We start from the raw sequence: 19,555 nt of genomic DNA on the forward strand, positions 1-19,555 counted from the left end.
AAAATTTTTTTTTTTTTTTTTTTAATTTACAAAAAAAAATGTTTTATTAAATCAACATAAAAAACACAAACTACACTTACAATTAGTGCACCAACCCAAAAAACCTCCCTCCCCCATTTACACTCATTCACACTCATTCGCACAAAAGGGTTGTTTCTTTCTGTTATTGATATTTCTGGTTCCTACATTATATATCAATATATATCAATACAGTCTGCAAGGGATACAATCCATAAGCACACATGATTGTATTTTTTTATGACAAAAAAATAAAAATAAATCAAATACCCCCCGGTCCGTGGGACAAATTTTCAAGCGTTGACCGGTCCGCAGTTACAAAAAGGTTGGGGACCACTGCTCAAGAGCAGCGGTTTTAAGCTAATTTTGTAGCCCTCTACCTCACTTCATAGTTTCATTTCAAGGTTGCTGCTGAGAACTCTCCCATTGAGGATGCTTCAGTGAGATGCTCTGACATTCCTTCACCCCTTCCCTTAAGAACACCTGGGATTGTTCATAGCAACCAACTGTGTTATCGCCATGTCACTCTGCGGAATGAGGCACAAGGCCGTGGCGACGAACGAAACGACTTCCAGGCTCATGTGTCAAACGCATCCATGGATACTAATATACAGATACACACACACAACTCGCTGCAAGGTGTAAAATGAATATAAACATTTCTGTTTTGAACACACAACCTGCTTCTCTGGATATCTGCAGGAAAGCGTCGACACCACTCTCTCCGTAGTTCCCTTCTGAGGCTATGGTGGAGACGTAGTTCCAGCCCATGGCTTTCACGATGTCCACCATGGCTTGGGCCTGGTAGGAGTCCGGAGGCACAACACGGGAGAAGAACTCATATCGGCTATTGTCGCTCAGCTCCGGGGCGGTGGAGGCATAGCTGATCTGGGGGATCTGAAACACATGTAAGAGTTCATGGTGATGCAATATTTCATTGTTAGGTTTCTATGTACACTAGAGATGGGACTTATGGCTCCTGGAAGGGAGGCAGATCTTGAGGAGCCGTTCCTTTCTAAGAGTCGTTCAAAAGATTGGTTTGTTAGTATAGGTTTTTGTTTGTTTGTTTTTTTTATCAAGAAATACAAGATGTGGCTCAGAACAATACAAATTTACACCAATGCTGATCTATCGGTGGAAATTATTCTGAAATATTAAGTAATATTTTATTTATGTTAGGTTTCCATTGTGAACATTCCATAAGGTGGTGCCATATCCCCATACTTTGACAGTGACATCAATATTTTGCTTTTTGTTTTAATTGTAGCAAAAGAACATTTCAACAATACAGAAAAAAATTGTTATATCAATAAAAAGTTTATATGAAAAGTATAAATAAAAGTACAATAAGAATCAACACAAAATAAACACGTGAATACAAATTTGTACAACCCTACCTTTGAACATCTTTACATATCCTCATCAGAACAATAAACCAGAAAACGTAATCCAAATAATGCTAAGTTTCATTTGACTCTGACAAATTTTTTGTCCATTTGCCATAAAGAATGGCTCACAAACTAATAGCTTGCAACTGCTACCCGGCTGCGGAACGTCACATCGCTTATGTACAGTGAATAATACTGAGAAGAAAATGCTCTGAAACCATACTTGCCAACCTTGAGACCTCCGAATTCGGGAGATAGGGGGGGATTGGGCAGGGTTGAGGTTGGGGGGGTTGAGGGTGGTAGCGGGGGTGTATATTGTAGTGTCCCGGAAGAGTTAGTGCCGCAAGGGGTTCTGGGTATTTGTTCTGTTGTGTTTATGTTGTGTTACGGTGCGGATGTTCTCCCGAAATGTGTTTGTCATTCTTGTTTGGTCTGGGTTCATAGTGTGGTGCATATTTGTATCAGTGTTAAAGTTGTTTATACGGCCACCCTCAGTGTGACCTGTATGGCTGTTGATCAAGTATGCCTTGCATTCACTTGTGTGTGTGTTAAAGCCGCGTATTTAATGTGACTGGGCTGGCACGCTGTTTGTATGGAGGAAAAGCGGACGTGACCACAGGTTGTAGAGGACGCTGAAGGCAGTGCCTTTAAGGCACGCCCCCAATAATTGTTGTCCGGTTGGAAATCGGGAGAAATTCGGGAGAATGGTTGCCCCGGGAGATTTTCGGGAGGGGCACTGAAATTTGGGAGTCTCCCGGGAAAATCGGGAGGGTTGGCAAGTATGTCTGAAACACAGCTCTTATACATAAATCAGTAAGTCACATAAGTAAATACACCCCTTATAGTTACAAAAACATTTTTCATTGCCATTAATGGTTGAACATCTGACCACAAAAGCGAGTACTAAATAAGCAGGATTGTATTTTGAGCCCCCACATTACAAAAAAATTCCCACTTTATACATGTGTTTATTGATACTTTTTTTTAGTCAAACTTGCATTTGATTTGATGCATGTTTCAGAAAAAATATTTTTTTTGTGCAAATATAAAATTGTTAATATTTTAAAAATACATTTAATAAATGGTCTGTATTCACATAGCGTCTTACTATACCTGGAATGATACCCAAACTTTCACACATACATTCACACTGATGGCCGAAGCTGGCATGCAAAATACTAACCACCACCCATCAGGAGCACTTAAAGGTTTGGTGTCTTGTTCAATGACACCTGGACATGCTCTCCAGGCCAGGATCGAACGGGTAACCCTATGTTTACGGGACGGCCACAACACCCATTGAGCCACATAGCTTCCTGACACATCTCCGCCCAGGATATGAACTCAGTATGACAGTTTGTAATCCATGCACTAACATTTAGCACCACAGGGGACATTGAAAATGCCTTATCAGTGATGGAGCAGGAAGAGAATAGGTATACATTTATAATGACATTTTATATAAAAACGCCCTGTTATTCATTGATATACATTTTACGTAAGCTACGTCATGCAAAACGGCCACCCCATGCATTGCTGGACCCTACACGCATACTTGCCAACCTTGAGACCTCTGAATTCGGTAGATTGGGGGGGCGGGGTTTGAGGGTAGCGGGGGTGTATATTGTAGCCCGGAAGAGTTAGGGCTGCAAGGGATTCTGGGTATTTGTTCTGTTGTGTTTATGTTGTGTTACGGTGCGGATGTTCTCCCGAAATGTGTTTGTCATTTTTGTTTGGTGTGGTTTCACAGTGTGGTGCATATTTGTAACAGTGTTAAAGTTGTTTATACGGCTACCCTCAGTGTGACCTGTATGGTTGTTGGTCAAGTATGCCTTGCAGTCACTTACGTGTGTCTGCAGAAGCCGCATACAAATGTGACTTGGTTGGCATGCTGTTTGTATGGTGAAAAAGTGGACGCGATGACAGATTGTAGAGGACACTAAAGGCAGTGCCATCACGGCACGCCCTTAATATTGTTGTACAGGTAAAAATCGGGAGGGTCACTGAAATTCGGGAGTCTCCCGGAAAAATCGTGAGGGTTGGCAAGTATGCCTACACGGAGCACGTAAATCTGCGGATGGGGAGGGCAGTGTCACAATTGGCTTTGCCGTAGTAGGACGCCAAGAAATAACAATGATAACAAAAAGTGCACTCAAAAAGGAGTGAGTAAAAATAACTAAGGATGCTTGCAAAAAGTTGAAAAACAGAAAACACACACAAACGGTGTGGAGAGGAAACAGTTAACACTACATGGCAGAACCGGGTAACACAGCCGCAGTAAACAAGAAGAGTGAGTGGAGCCGAAGCAGAGAAGATGAACTCGACTGAAAGGGTGAACCATCAGGAATCTACTGGAGAATGGATCAGTCCAGTGAATGGACTAAAGAGCTTAATTAGTCAGAGGAAAGTGTGAAACAAGTGCGTGTGAAGGTGGCTCCGCCTCGAGACCCAGAAACCAGGCACTGCATCAACAAGCCAGATCATGACAGGAAGGCACTGAGTTCACACCTAAGTAAAAAGACAGCCATTTTCTCTCCTGCATGAATGCTGCTGACACTAATAAGCCGGAGTTCTTTAAACACAGATTTCTTGCCGGGACATATGGTACAATACAATCAGCAAGATAGGATGGAGCTAGTAAAACCTTAAAGTCGCATCTTGAGTGCACAGGAAGCCAGTGCAGGTGAGCCAGTATAGGCGTAATATGATCAAACTTTCTTGTTCTTGTCAAAAGTCTAGCAGCCGCATTTTGTACCAACTGTAATCTTTTAATGCTAGACATAGGGAGGCCCGAAAATAATACGTTACAGTAATCGAGACGAGGCGTAACGAATGCATGAATAATGATCTCAGCGTCGCTAGTGGACAAAATGGAACGAATTTTAGCGATGTTATGGAGATGAAAGAAGGCCGTTTCAGTAGCACTCTTAATGTGTGACTCAAACGAGAGAGTTGGGTCAAAGATAATACCCAAATTCTTTACCGAGTCGCCTTGTGTAATGGTTTGGTTGGCAAATGTTAAGGTGGTATTATTAAATAGGTGTCTGTGTTTAGCAGGACCGATAATCAGCATTTCCGTTTTCTTAGCGTTGAGTTGCAAAAAGTTACCGGAAATCCATTGTTTAATTTCATTTAGACACGCCTCCAGCTGACTACAATCCGGCGTGTTGGTCAGCAATGTTCCCTCTAATTTTTAATGTTTGTGAGCAAACGCACAAACTCCCTGAGCATTCAGTGGAGCACATGTGAGCAACATCAGACGTGCACACTGTGGCCACACCAGCGTCACACCTGTCCCAAACCTGACATCATAACAATTTAAATGTTTTATTAAAATAATTTTCTGATATACACTACCGTTCAAAAGTTTGGGGTCACCCAAACAATTTTGTGGAATAGCCTTCATTTCTAAGAACAAGAATAGACTGTCGAGTTATCTTCATTGAAAAGTACAGTGTTTTTCCTTCAAAAATAAGGACATTTCAATGTGACCCCAAACTTTTGAACGGTAGTGTAAGTGATTTTGCCCTCTTACAATGACAATAACAAAAAAACATGTTTTTCATGACCTACACTACCGTTCAAAAGTTTGGGGTCACATTGAAATGTCCTTATTTTTGAAGGAAAAGCACTGTACTTTTCAATAAAGATAACTTTAAACTAGTCTTAACTTTAAAGAAATACACTCTATACATTGCTAATGTGGTAAATGACTATTCTAGCTGCAAATGTCTGGTTTTTGGTGCAATATCTACATAGGTGTATAGAGGCCCATTTCCAGAAACTATCACTCCAGTGTTCTAATGGTACAATGTGTTTGCTCATTGGCTCAGAAGGCTAATTGATGATTAGAAAACCCTTGTGCAATCACGTTCACACATCTGAAAACAGTTTAGCTCTTTACAGAAGCTACAAAACTGACCTTCCTTTGAGCAGATTGAGTTTCTGGAGCATCACATTTGTGGGGTGAATTGAACGCTCAAAATGGCCAGAAAAAGAGAACTTTCATCTGAAACTCAACAGTCTATTCTTGTTCTTAGAAATGAAGGCTATTACATAAAATTGATTGAGTGACCCCAAACTTTTGAACGGTAGTGTATGTGCTAGTATTGTATGTCTGGCTGCGGGTCCTGCCTTTAAAAGAAATGTTACCCCTTTCAGAGATTACATTTAGTTCCTATAACTTTCTGTCTGTAAAATACATCTTTTTATTAGCATTTATGAAATCTACTGACAATATTTCATGAATAATATCCTTAGATTTACATTCTTAATAAATGGCAGTAAAATAAGTACACATCTGATTGTGGAGTCAGAGTGTTACAACCTGGAATTTACACATTGTGTGGCGTTGGGGCTGTCCGACTTTTTGTGTGGCCATAAACACAACGCTGGCTAAGTGCCATGAGTGCGTGTGTTGGTGCAGGTGAGACAGGGCGAGCGGCTTCTGTTGAAACGACGGATGACAAAGTTGGTTTTAGCCTGGTTTGTATGGCAGAAAATTACCAGTTTTTATAGATAAAAGTTTTTTTTACTCATGTTTTTGGTGTGGTTACAAACAGTTTTGCTCAATAAAGTGATTGATGGAATTCCTGTCCGTAAAGTGTCTCGACAGACGATAATTGAACTGTGTTGACAAAGATTGTTTTATTCATTGGGGTCACTCTTGTTGTCACTTGTCACTCATAGAGTTGCATTGCAAAATCATACAGAATAAATTGTAGTGTGTTTATTTTGTTTAAAGGCCTACTGAAACCCACTACTACCGACCACGCAGTCTGATAGTTTATATATCAATGATGAAATCTTAACATCGCAACACATGCCAATACGGCCGGGTTAACTTATAAAGTGCAATTTTAAATTTCCCGCTCAACTTCCGGTTGAAAACGCCTTTGGATGATGACATATGCGTGTGACGTAGCCAGTGAAACAGGAGTATCGGTAGCCCATTGAAGCCAATACAAAATAGCTCTGTTTTCATTTCATAATTCCACAGTATTCTGGACATCTGTGTTGGTGAATCTTTTGCAATTAGTTTAATGAACAATGGAGACTGCAAAGAACAAAGTTGTAGGTGGGATCGGTGTATTAGCGGCTGGCTGTAGCAACACAACAAGGAGGACTTACTTGGATAGCAGACGCGCTAGCCGACGCTAGCCAACACTAGCCGACGCTAGCCACCAACCGCATCTGTGATTGGGTGAAGTCCTTCGTCGCGCCGTCGATCGCTGGAACGCAGGTGAGCACGGGTGTTGATGAGCAGATGAGGGCTGGCTGACGTAGGTGGAGCGCTAATGTTTTTATCATAGCTCTGTGAGGTCCGGTTGCTAAGTTGCTAAGTTAGCTTCAGCGTCATTAGCAACAGCATTGTTAAGCTTTGCCAGGCTGAGAATTATTAACCGTGTAGTTACATGTACATGGTTTAATAGTATTGTTGATCTTCTGTCTATCCTTCAAGTCAGGGATTTATTTATTTTGTTTCTATCTGCATTTGAGCCCGATGCTATCACGTTAGCTCAGTAGCTAAAGAGCTTCGCCGATGTATTGTTGTGGAGATAAAAGTCACTGTGAATGTCCATTTCGCGTTCTCGACTCTCATTTTCAAGAGGATATAGTATCCGAGGTGGTTTAAAATACAAATCCGTGATCCACAATAGAAAAAGGAGAGAGTGTGGAATCCAATGAGCCAGTTTGTACCTAAGTTACGGTCAGAGCGAAAAAAGATATGTCTTGCACTGCATTCTAGTCCGTCACTCTAACGTTCCTCATCCACGAATCTTTCATCCTCGCTCAAATTAATGGGGTAATCGTCGCTTTCTCGGTCCAAATCGCTCTAGCTGAGTTGAAAACAATAGGAAAATATGAGGAGGCGAACAACTGACTACGTCACGCTACTTCCGGTAGGGGCAAGGCTTTTTTTTATCAGAGACCAAAAGTTGCGAACTTTATCGTCGTTGTTCTATACTAAATCCTTTTAGCAAAAATATGGCAATATCGCGAAATGATCAAGTATGACACATAGAATGGATCTGCTATCCCCGTTTAAAAAAAAAAAAATCATTTCAGTAGGCCTTTAAAGTTCAGATGGGATTTTTGATTTTCTGCGCGGCATTAATTTGCTGTGCGCAGAGGACGCGTGCGCAGTACGCAATTGCGCAGGCGCGCACCTTAGAGGGAACGTTGTTGGTCAGCTATAGGAGCATGTAGAGTTGGCTGTCATCAGCATAACAGTGAAAGCTAACAGCGTATTTGCGTATGATGTCACTTAGCGGCAGCATCTACTGTAGATGCTGAAGAGTGCAGGGCCAAGAACCGAACCCTGTGGAACTCCGCACGTCCCTGTCCCGGCATGACCTTCTCCCCGGTGAGTCACAGTGCTCCTCTGATCGACACGCTGGCTGAGGGTGCCAACATTGTCAGACAGAATCTGGAAGGCGGCAGTCAAATCCCCCTGGTCGTGACTATCAAGAGTCTGTCCAAAGCCAGTGAGTGCAGAGTGGAGGCCTTTCTTTTCTGAGGGGTCCATGTTGGCCAGTAGATTTGTCACAATCTGCTTTGTCTGACTAGAACCCCAACGCAGAGAAGAAATAATAAGAACAATAACAAAAAGTGCACTCAAAAAGAGACAAACACCACTGGGAATCAGGTGTGCGTGATGGTGGGTCCGCCCTGTGACCCAGAAATTAGGTACTGCAACAAAAAGTAGACAGGCGGCAGGCAGCAGAGATGCCAGATCATGACAGGGAGGCCCTGAGTACACCCCCAAGGAAACAGACTTTCTTTCATGCATGAGTGCTGCCGGCACTGGGGAACTACCGTTACATGAACAAAACATTATGGCCAACATGTACGGTGACATACAGAAGCAGAGTATAATCTTACCCCTTCGGATCTGTACTGTAAAGTTCAAATTTGAATGACAATAAAAGGAAGTCTAAGTCTAAGGAAGCGGACCCCAGGGCAGTATTTCATAAAGGGGCCAAGCAAACCTCCAGGATAACCACTGCCTTGCCAAAAAGCTGAGGGTAAAGGTGATGGACTGGATACGTTTGTCTAGACCAGGGGTCGGCAACCCGCGGCTCCGGAGCCGCATGCGGCTCTTTGATCACTCTGATGCGGCTCAGCTGCATACTTGCCAACACCCCCGATTTTTCCGGGAGGTTTCCGGATTTCAGTGCCTCTCCCGGGGCAAACATTCTCCGATTTTCACCCGGACAACAATATTGAGGGCGTGCTGTGATGACACTGCCTTTAACGTCCTCTACAACATGTCGTCGCGTCCGCTTTTACACCATGCTATCTGCGGGCCGGCCCGGTCACATGTAGTATGCGGCCTCTGCTTACACACGTAAGTGACTGCAAGGCATACTTGGTCAACAGCCATACAGGTTACACTGAGGGTTGTGATATAAACAACTTTAACACTCTTACTAATATGCGCCACACTGTGAACCCGCACCAAACAAGAATGACAAACACATTTCGGGAGAACATCCGCACTGTAACACAACATAAACACAACAGAACAAATACCCAGAATCCCATGCACCCCTAACTCTTCCGGACTACATTATACACCCCCGCTACCACCAAACCCCGCCCCCCCCCCCAAACCCGCCCACCTCAACCGACGCACGGAGGGAGGGTTCACAGTGTGGCGCATATTAGTAAGAGTGTTAAAGTTGTTTAAACGGGCGCCCTCAGTGTGACCTGTATGGCTGTTGAACAAGTATGCCTTGCAGTCACTCCTGTGTGTCTGCAGAAGCCGCATACAACATGTGACTGGGCTGGCAAGCTGTTTGTACAGGTTGTAGAGGGCGCTAAAGGCAGTGCCATCATAGCACGCCCATATTATTGTTCTTTGGGTGAAAATCAGCAGACATTCAAGAGAATAGTTGCTCTGAAATTCGGGAGGGTTGGCAAGTGTGATGCTTTTAAGCGGCATTCATATAAAACTCGCGGGCCGCACTAACATTAAATGTTCATATTAAGGTGCGGGCCGCGTGTCTGAGACCCCTGGTTTATACATAGCACAAAGCAAAAAAAAACTTTGTATGCAGTGTTATTTCATTTTAAATTTCAAAAGAGTTTTGTGGCTCCCATTGTTTTCTTTATTTTGTGAAACGGGTCAAAATGGCTCTTTGAGTGGTAAAGGTTGCCGACCCCTGGTCTAGACATCAAACCTGTTGCGCACCTGTGGGACATCCTAAAATGGAAGGTGAGGGAGCGCAAGGTTTCTAACATCCACCAGTTCTGTGATGACATCACGGAAGAGTGGGAAAGGATTTCATAGGCAACCTGAGAAGCTCTAATAAACTCCATGCCTCAAAGTGTTAGGGCCGTGCTGGGAAATAATTTCAGCTACACAAAATATTAACACATCCATTTTCAGATGCATTATCATAGATCAGTGATGTCAGAGTCAAATACATCAGAGGGCCAGAAAAAAAATTTGCTACCAGCCGAGGGCCGGACTGTTTCAATGTTAATTAAAACATTAAAATGATTGCACATAACCTATTGAACTAATACCTAACACTGTGTACTGTATTTTATTTAATGATTAAATGAATAATCCAACATTTTTGTATGGCTCTGTCACTAACTTCAAGTGAAAACTTTTTTCAACAGGCTCACAAACAAAAACAAACTTCCTTCAAAGAAAAATCACATATCCTGTACATTAAGTGAATAAAGCAATATTGTCTTATGGCTCTGTCAGTTATTTCAAGGGAAACCATTTTCAACAGGCAAACAGCAAACAAGTAAATGTCCTCCAAAAATATAATATGTTCCTTAATATCAAGATGAATACATAAATGACAACCTTTTTCCAAAACACAATATAGTACCGTATTTTTCGGACTATAAGTCGCAGTTTTTTTCATAGTTTGGCCGGGGGTGCGACTTATACTCAGGAGCGACTTATGTGTGAAATTATTGACACATTACCGTAAAATATCAAATAATATTATTTAGCTCATTCACGTAAGAGACTAGACCAGGGGTCGGCAACCCGCGGCTCCGGAGCCGCATGCGGCTCCTTGACCACTCTGATGCGGCTCAGCTACATACATGCCGACCCCCCCGATTTTCCCAGGAGGTTTATGGATCTCAGTGTCTCTCCTAGATAACTCCCAGGGAAAAAATAATCCTATTTACACTCTAATTACTAAATAAAGGGCGTGCCCTAATTGAACTGCAGTAATTGTCCTCTATAGCATTTACATACAGCGTGCCAGTCCAGCCACATGTTGCATGTTGTTATTACTTGCACACACAGGAGACAGCAAAGCATACTTACTCATCAGCCACACAGCTTACCCTGACGGTAGCCGTATCAAACAACTTTAACATTGTTACGTTACAAATATGCGCCACACTGTGAACCCACACCAAAAAAGAATGAAAAACACATTGCTGGAGAACATCCCACCGTAACACAACATAAACACAACACAACCATTACCCAGAATCCCATGCAGCCCTAACTCTTCCGGTCTACATTATACACCCCCGCTACCACCAAATCCCCCCACACATCAACCCCCCCCCCCCCCCCCCCCCCCCCTCTCCGTGCGTTGGTTGAGCGGAAGAGTTAGGGCTGCATGGGATTCTGGGTATTGGTACCGTCAGTGTAAGATGTGTGGCTGCTGAGCTAGTACGCCTTGCTGTCACTTACGTGAGCAAGCTGAAACTGCATTCTACATGTGGTCGACCAAGTACACTTTTAGGGCAGACTGTAGAGAGCGCCAAATGCAGTGTCATCACGCTCTGATATTCGGGAGTCTCCCGGGAAAAATGAGAGAGTTGGCAAGTATGACGCTATCAAGCGCCATTCATTCAAAACTCGCGGACTGCACTAACATCAAATTTCCACATTAAAGTGCGTGCCGGTGCGTGTGTCGGAGACCCCTGGTTAACATAGCACAAAGCATTTAAGCTTTTTATGCGGTGTTTTTCATTTTAAAAAAAATTTTGTGGCTCCCATTACTTTCTTTAATGTGTGAAACTTGCCAAAATGGCTCTTTGAGTGGTAAAGGTTGCCGACCCCTGGACTAGACGTACAAGATTTCATGGGATTTAGCGATTACGAGTGACAGATTGTTTGGTAAACGTATAGCATGTTCTATATGTTATAGTTATTTGAATGACTCTTACCATAATATGTTACGTTAACATACCAGGCACGTTCTCAGTTGGTTATTTATGCCTCATATAACGTACACTTATTCAGCCTGTTGTTCACTATTCTTTATTTATTTTAAATTGCCTTTCAAATGTCTATTCTTGGTGTTGGGTTTTATCAAATAAATTTCTCCAAAAAATGCGACTTATATATGTTTTTTTCCTTCTTTATTATGCATTTTCGGCCGGTGCGACTTATACTCCGGAGCGATTTATACTCCGAAAAATACGGTATGTAAGAATTAACAGGATAATGCATATCATGCTTACCATTTGTTTTCAAAACGGTTACAAAAAATGTACTGTGGGGCCCCATTTTTATGACTTGATGGGGTCCCTGGGGCCCTATTTTGAAAATTCCTAGCGTCAACACTGATGCGTGCAAAACAGCAGTAGACGGCAGTGGCCTGCGGGGCTGGTTCTAATACTAATCAAATATCATCCCGGGGGCGATAGATAATTAATTCCGGCCCGCGGGCCTAGACTTTGACACATAGGTCATAGATGCGCTGCAGAATTTAATTATCTTGCTTTTCCAAGATGGATAAAAACACCTTAAGGAAAATAAACAGGCTTAAAATTTAATGTTGAATGTAAAAAGGTTGGATGTGTTATAAATAAGACAATATGGGGAACAGGCTAGTTATACACTGCCGAATAAACATAATATCATACAGTAATACATAAATAGAACATAACATTCGAGAGGGACGAGCGGTAGAAAAATGGACGGATGGATGAAATTGCAATTGTAAGTTGAGTAAGTTGTGTGTATGTTTTTCATTTCTGTAATTTTATGGAGTTTATGGACAGGCATCGATATCTTTTTGCAGAGAGCAGGAGGGGAGGCGGGGGCAGCCTGTGACAGGGGTGAGTGAGGTCCATCGACAAGGAGCGTTGTCTTGCGAGGATCCCCAGAGGTGGCAGTGTGACCGCAATAGTCTTTTCAGCAGTCCTCAACAACACTTCTCAGATCCTTTTTGTCTGAGGCATTCCTGCTCTGGTGCCACGGAGACTTGCTTTTGGTTAGCAGACTCTTTATGGCGCCTCTGTAGAAAGTATGTAGGACTGATGGGCCCAACCGCTCAGATGACCGAAATTTCACTAACACGTTTTTTTATGTATACTTTCTGCTCCTGAAAAGGAATCTGGCAGTCATTTCCAATAGTTGGAATGCTATCCATCGCCAGTCATCTACACAACTGGAGCCCATTTCCCCGCATAGACAGTGTGGATAAAAGTATGTAAAACTCATTTTGATCACTTAATTGCATGTTTGTGTATGAGCACTTCAAAACTAATATGGTTAAAATTATGAGCAAAAAAAGAAATGTAAAAAATATACTGTGTTACTGAATTTTACACTTGTTTGGACAAACATTGCTCCTTTGTAAGACAGTTCTGACTCAAGTTCTAAATCAGAGATTCTGCATTCGGAGTCAAAGAAGGCCAATTAGCCCCTAAACGCAGGCTTCAACCGGACTGTTTCAAGCCTGAAACCGAGGCAGAGGAGGGGGAGGCCAATTCTCACGATGCCCTGGCGGCGGGCGGTGTAGCTCTTTCAGCATTCCCGAAGCATCTTGAGGAAAACATCAGTAGAAGAGGACGCAAAATACAATAATAGCATCTAACCTACTTTCTCTCTCGTTTTTAAGCGCGGGTCTGGTCTTTTTTTTTCAGTTTTTCAAGAGGTTCTGACTCAGTCTTTCTCCCATTGAGGGTGCTCCCGATTCTTCGTCCAAACTCCAACCAAAACCCTTTTCTTCGAAGATAGGATTATTAAAATGGTCGCTGCAAATTACACTCCTCTTGCTTGCTTGGCTAATTTCAATATTATTTGCGTATTTAAATGGGGTCGTGAACAGAGAATGGCCAGCTGCACTCCAATATATGTACTCAATTCCACGTTGAGTGGCATGTAAAAATTGTATCCATTCATCCAATCCATTTTCTACCGCTTGTCCCTCTCGTGGTTGCAGGGGTGGATGGAGGCCAGTGGTTTAGAACAATTATACAGAATGTAAAATGACTGCTTTATATTGTATCAAAGTGCCATTATTTCCAAGAACAATAGAATAAAATGTTAGGCATGTGCTCACTTTTGTGAGGTAATATACTACAGTTTTTTCTTAATCATAGGGCCAGTGCCCATTGTCGGGCCGGGAGCGCACCCAAGACAGCTGCGAGAAATTATCTGTTTCAGCTGTGGTCCGTATAGGCCGTGGTGGTATTCAGTTGTAATATACTTTCCCACCAGTTGTGGCAGTAATGACAATATCAAATAAACAGAAGAAGTCCAGAGCTAAGTGAAGTGAAGTGAAGTGAATTACATTTATATAGCGCTTTTTCTCAAGTGACTCAAAGCGCTTTACATAGTGAAACCCAATATCTAAGTTACATTTAAACCAGTGTGGGTGGCACTGGGAGCAGGTGGGTAAAGTGTCTTGCCCAAGGACACAACGGCAGTGACTAGGATGGCGGAAGCGGGGATCGAACCTGCAACCCTCAAGTTGCTGGCACGGCCACTTTACCAACCGAGCTATACCGCCCCTAAAGTTATACAGAAGTTTTTTGAGCGCAAAAATTATGACAAAAGGAGTAAAGCTGTATTACATTTATTGACACTTTATTTAGGAAACATATTTATTGTTATTATTAATTTTGTTACTTTCTTTATTTTAGCACAACATAAATGTATGTAAAAAAAAAATGTTAATCAGTTTTTTAATGAGTCCCTTCTTTTGCAGTATATTGGATTAGTATTTGTTTTTGTAATCGGTCTGACCTAAGCCCAAGGTTTATGTGCTAAATAAACAATCTTTGTGAATAGAGATGTCCCATAATATCGGTAGGCCGATAAATGCTTTAAAATGTAATATCGGAAATTAACGGTTTCATAATTATCGGTATCGGTTTCAAAAAGTTAAAGTTATGACTTTTGAAGACGCTGCTGTGTACACGGACGTAGGGAGATGTACAGAGCGCCAAAAAACCTTAAAGGCACTGCCTTTGCGTGCCGGCCCAGTCACACAATATCTTCGGCTTTTAACACACTCAGGTGGATGCAATGCATACTTGGTCAACAGCCATACAGGTCACACTGAGGGTGTCCGTATAAACAACTTTAACACTGTTACAAATATGCGCCACACTGTGAACCCACACCAAACAAGAATGACAAACACATTTCGGGAGAACATCCGCACCGTAACACAACAGAACAAATACCCCAGCACTAACTCTTCCGGGACGCTACAATATACCCCCCAATCCCGCCCACCTCAACCTCCTCATGCTCTCTCAGGGAAAGCATGTCCCAAATTCCAAGCTGCTGTTTTGAGGCATGTTAAAAAAAATAATGCACTTTGTGACTTCAATAATAAATATGTAATTTTTTTCCATAACTTGAGTTGATTTATTTTGGAAAACCTTGTTACATTGTTTAATGCATCCAGCAGGGCATCACAACAAAATTAGGCATAATAATGTGTTAATTCCACGACTGTGTATATCGGTATCGGTAATTAAGAGTTGGACAATATCGGAATATCGGATATCGGCAAAAAAGCCATTATCGGACATCTCTATTTGTGAATAATACATGGTTTTATATCATTTGAGAACGTTGAAAACTGTACGTTTGTTAGCTATAATTATTGAATATGATTAAAATTAAGAGTTAGATTACTAAATCAGTGTTCATTTTTAAGTGTAGTGGAAATGTTAAAAGTTAAGAACCCCTGCTGTACAGTATATGGAGGCCTCTGGAAAAAAAAGAGAGCTGACACACTAAAGGGGATTAACATTGGCAAATTGGACTATCACAGAACGTATTCATCGCTCAGTAATTCCAGGAAGGAGACAACTTTGCTGTGTGATTTTGGCCGAGGCTATGGCGTCATAGAGAAATACAGATGGCCAGAAAACGCAGCTGTAAAAGCATTTGTTTGACGGGGAAAATAGACGAGAAGATTAATTTACTGGTGTACTACATCTTTAATGACACAGTTCATGTGGACAGTTGCAGCCTTGACCCTGCTTATGCCGGCCCCTACGTGTGGCTTAACGTTGGGCCCTCTGGAGCCACGTGGAGAGGAAGGTAGACACAAGGGGTAGTGAAGAGAGAAGCGGAGAGGAGCGGGGGAACCATTTCACAGATTATCTGGAAGGATTAGAGGGGGTTTTAGTCAAATTACGTTAAGCACAGAGGGAGAGACAGAGATCAAGGGACGAGGAAAAAGGTTAGCCTTTCTCCGCTGTAAGCCATACAATATATTTAATTCTGCTGTGCAGTTTGCTGCTCTGTGTTAACCCTGTCCAGCTCAACTTTACTGCTCAATCACTGAGGTGACTGGAAGGAACTTCAGTGCGAAAGACTCAAACTTCTAGCCGATAGCATACTAAGGTAGTCGCATTACATCGCATTACATCATTTGTTGGAGTATAAATATTTGGGGTTTTGGCACGAGCCGCTAGGCGAGATCTGACCGATCTAAGTCTATGAGCATGAACTGATGATGCCTACTTGGATGAGAGGCGAAACGTCTTCTAAGGCCCCTTTAAGGTTATCCAGGGTAAATCCCACCTAAACTTATCCTTGTCCACACACACACAATGGTCGTTTAAGACCCCCTCGCCCCCCTCCGTCCGCCGGCGCATCGCGACCTAGTACGCATGCGCAGAAAATGCGCACCTCATAGTCACCTCCAGTGTTGCTTTGTGTGCAAGTTCTTAAATTAGATGTAACTTATCTGAACAATATCCAGTGTTGTGGTATTGCAATTAACTGGAATCCAGTGTGCTGTGGGGCCCTATTGTAGTGAATCACACCTGGGCCATCATAAATTAATCAAATCTTTAATGGACACGTCAAAGTAAAACAATGTGATAAATAACATTTTACATTAATCAAACTAGGAATCTAGATATCTGGTCAGGACACTCCTCACTCTTTTGCCTTCACCTTCATTGCCCATTCGTTTTTGGTGACTTTATATACTCTGGACCTAGACGTTGAGTCCGCGACATACATGGCGGACAATAACTGCTTTGCCAGTCCAAAAGCATTCAATGTTTTCCGTAGATTCCCTCGTCGGCCAGGTAATACAAAGCACACTCTACCTTTTTTATCACATCCACGGGTGCCCGCATTCTCGTTGTCTCCCCTTCGACAAATGGACAAAGTTTTTAGGTAAGTAGAATCACAGCTGACCTGGACATTCGAAAGTTCTCTTGCCGTCTGAGAAGTGTTGTATCCCAAATAGCTGCAATCGCTTTCTCTTAAAGGCCTACTGAAAGCCACTACTACCGACCACGCAGTCTGATAGTTTATATATCAATGATGAAATCTTAACATTGCAACACATGCCAATACGGCCGGGTTAACCTATAAAGTGACATTTTAAAATTCCCGGGAAATATCCGGCTGAAACATCGCGGTATGATGACGTATGCGCGTGACGAAGTCCGAGTAACGGAAGTTATGGTACCCCGTAGAATCCTATACAAAAAGCTCTGTTTTCATTTCATAATTCCACAGTATTCTGGACATCTTTTGCAATTTTCTTAATGAACAATGAAGGCTGCAAAGAAGACAGTTGTAGGTGGGATCAGTGTATTAGCAGCGGACTACAGCAACACAACCAGGAGGACTTTGTTGGAGCGCTAGCCGCGCTAGCCGCGCTAGCCGCCGACTTCACCTTGACTTCCTACGTCTCCGGGCCGCCAAACGCATCGGGTGAAGTCCTTCGTCCTTCTTCCGATCGCTGGAACGCAGGTGAGCACGGGTGTTGATGAGCAAATGAGGGCTGGCTGGCGTAGGTGGAGAGCTAATGTTTTTAGCATAGCTCTGTGCAGTCTGGTTGCTAAGTTAGCTTCAATGGCGTCGTTAGCACAGCATTGTTAACCTTCGCCAGCCTGGAAAGCATTAACCGTGTATTTACATGTCCACGGTTTAATAGTATTGTTGATTTTCTATCTATACTTCCCGTCAGGGGTTTATTTCTTTTGTTTCTATATGCAGTTAAAGCAAGATGCTATCACGTTAGCTCGTAGCTAAAGCATTTCGCCGATGTATTGTCGTGGAGATAAAAGGCACTGAATGTCCATTTCGCGTTCTCGACTCTCATTTTCAAGAGGATATAGTATCCGAGGTGGTTTAAAATACAAATCTGTGATCTACAATAGAAAAAGGAGAGTGTGGAATCCAATGAGCCAGCTTGTACCTAAGTTACGGTCAGAGCAAAAAAAGATACGTCCATCACTGCCTCTCAAGTCATTCACTGTAACGTTCCTCATCTACGAATCTTTCATCCTCGCTCAAATTAATGGGGTAATCATCACTTTCTCGGTCCGAATTTCTCTCGCTCCATTGTAAACAACGGGGAATTGTGAGGAATCCTAGCTCCTGTGACGTCACGCTACTTCCAGGCAAGGCTTTTTTTTTATCAGCGAGCAAAAGTTGCAAACTTTATTGTCGATTTTCTCTACTAAATCCTTTCAGCAAAAATATGACAATATCGCGAAATGATCAAGTATGACACATAGAATGGATCTGCTATTCCCGTTTAAATAAAAAAAAATCATTTCAGTAGGCCTTTAAGGTATTCATCAGCAACGTTCCCTCTAAGGTGCGCACATGCGCAATTGCGCACTGCTCACACGTCCTCTGCGCACAGCAAATCTATGCCGCGCAAAAAATCAAATCCCACTCTAAACAAAATAAACAAATCGTTTGTTTTGTATGATTTTGCAATGCAACTGTGAGTAACAGGTGACGAAAGGCGGCCACAACAGATAAAACAATGTTTGTCAACACTTAAATTCTTGTAACGTCTGTGGAGACACTTAAAGGAGGACAGGAATTCCATCGGTCCCTTTATTTAGCGAAATTGTTTGTCGGCCATGACCACACCAAAACAATGTGTATAGCAAAACTGGTCGGTGTCTACCGTACAAACCAAGCCAAAAGCAACTCCTTGTCATCTGTTATATCAACAGCAGCCGCTTGCTCTCTCTCTCACCTGCACCAAGCAGGCTATGGCAATTAGCCACTGGTGCGTTTATGGCCACACAAAAAGTTGGACAACGCCAACACTACACGTAAAGTGTAAATTTCAGGTCGTTTTACTATGACTCCTCAATCAGTGTGCTTATTCTACTGTCATTTGTTAAGAATGTTATTTTTTGGATATTAATCATGAAATGATGTTACAGGACTACATAATTGCTAATAAAAGTATTTATTTTACGGAGAGAAAGTTAATAAACACTTCATCTCATGCAACATGTGAATGTTATAAGGCAGTGGTTCTTAACCTGGGTTCGATCGAACCCTAGGGGTGTCTGTACATGTAGAAGAATGAGAAACACGGGCATGTCTGGCATTTGTCGCTTCCATCTTTCCAGTGGTTACCTCCGGTTGTTATAAAGCTGGCTGTAGCCCGTTCTTTCTGACGTCACTTCCTGTGTGGGGCGCGGTCTTTCTGGCGTCACTTCCTCTCCGAACTCAGTTTGTATACAATCAATGAGTCCATACAAAGCTAAGAGCCGTAGATTCAAGAAATACACGGCGCACTTACCCGTGTAAAAAATTATTCAAGGAGGGGAACCTTAAACAATGAATTAGTGTGGCCGAAACGGCGCTAAGGCTAAATAATTATTTGTTTAAGGGGTTATTCGGCTTAGTGTAGACATAGCCTAAGACAAACCAAACAGTCTTGTTGCGATCGATAGAAAACCCTGAGAATACAATGACCTTGATGAATGAGAACATCCATAGACACAATTTTATCAGTTTTTTGGGGATATGAGCTGTATCGGCTTATTTCCAAACATCAGTTGGTTCACTCGCTAGCATTAGCTCGCTTGCTAGGAAGACATACCCCAGCAAGCATAAGACATTAAAAGAACGTTGAGAACTTGTTGAATTAGGTCCTGATGTTGAGCAACTCAAACCT

General features: G+C 42.4%; 1 protein-coding gene across 1 annotated transcript in view; it reads right to left on the bottom strand.

Annotated features, from left to right (window-relative positions):
• grm6b (glutamate receptor, metabotropic 6b) overlaps positions 1–19,555 on the bottom strand; it is a 96,412-nt gene that overhangs the window by 42,428 nt on the left and 34,429 nt on the right. The window contains exon 4 of the mRNA XM_062046151.1: positions 699–915. Within this exon, the coding sequence (XP_061902135.1) occupies positions 699–915 (217 nt within the window). The remainder of the gene's footprint in view (positions 1–698; positions 916–19,555) is intronic.

Source organism: Entelurus aequoreus, linkage group LG01 (assembly GCF_033978785.1).
Source record: "Entelurus aequoreus isolate RoL-2023_Sb linkage group LG01, RoL_Eaeq_v1.1, whole genome shotgun sequence".
Taxonomy (NCBI): domain Eukaryota; kingdom Metazoa; phylum Chordata; class Actinopteri; order Syngnathiformes; family Syngnathidae; genus Entelurus; species Entelurus aequoreus.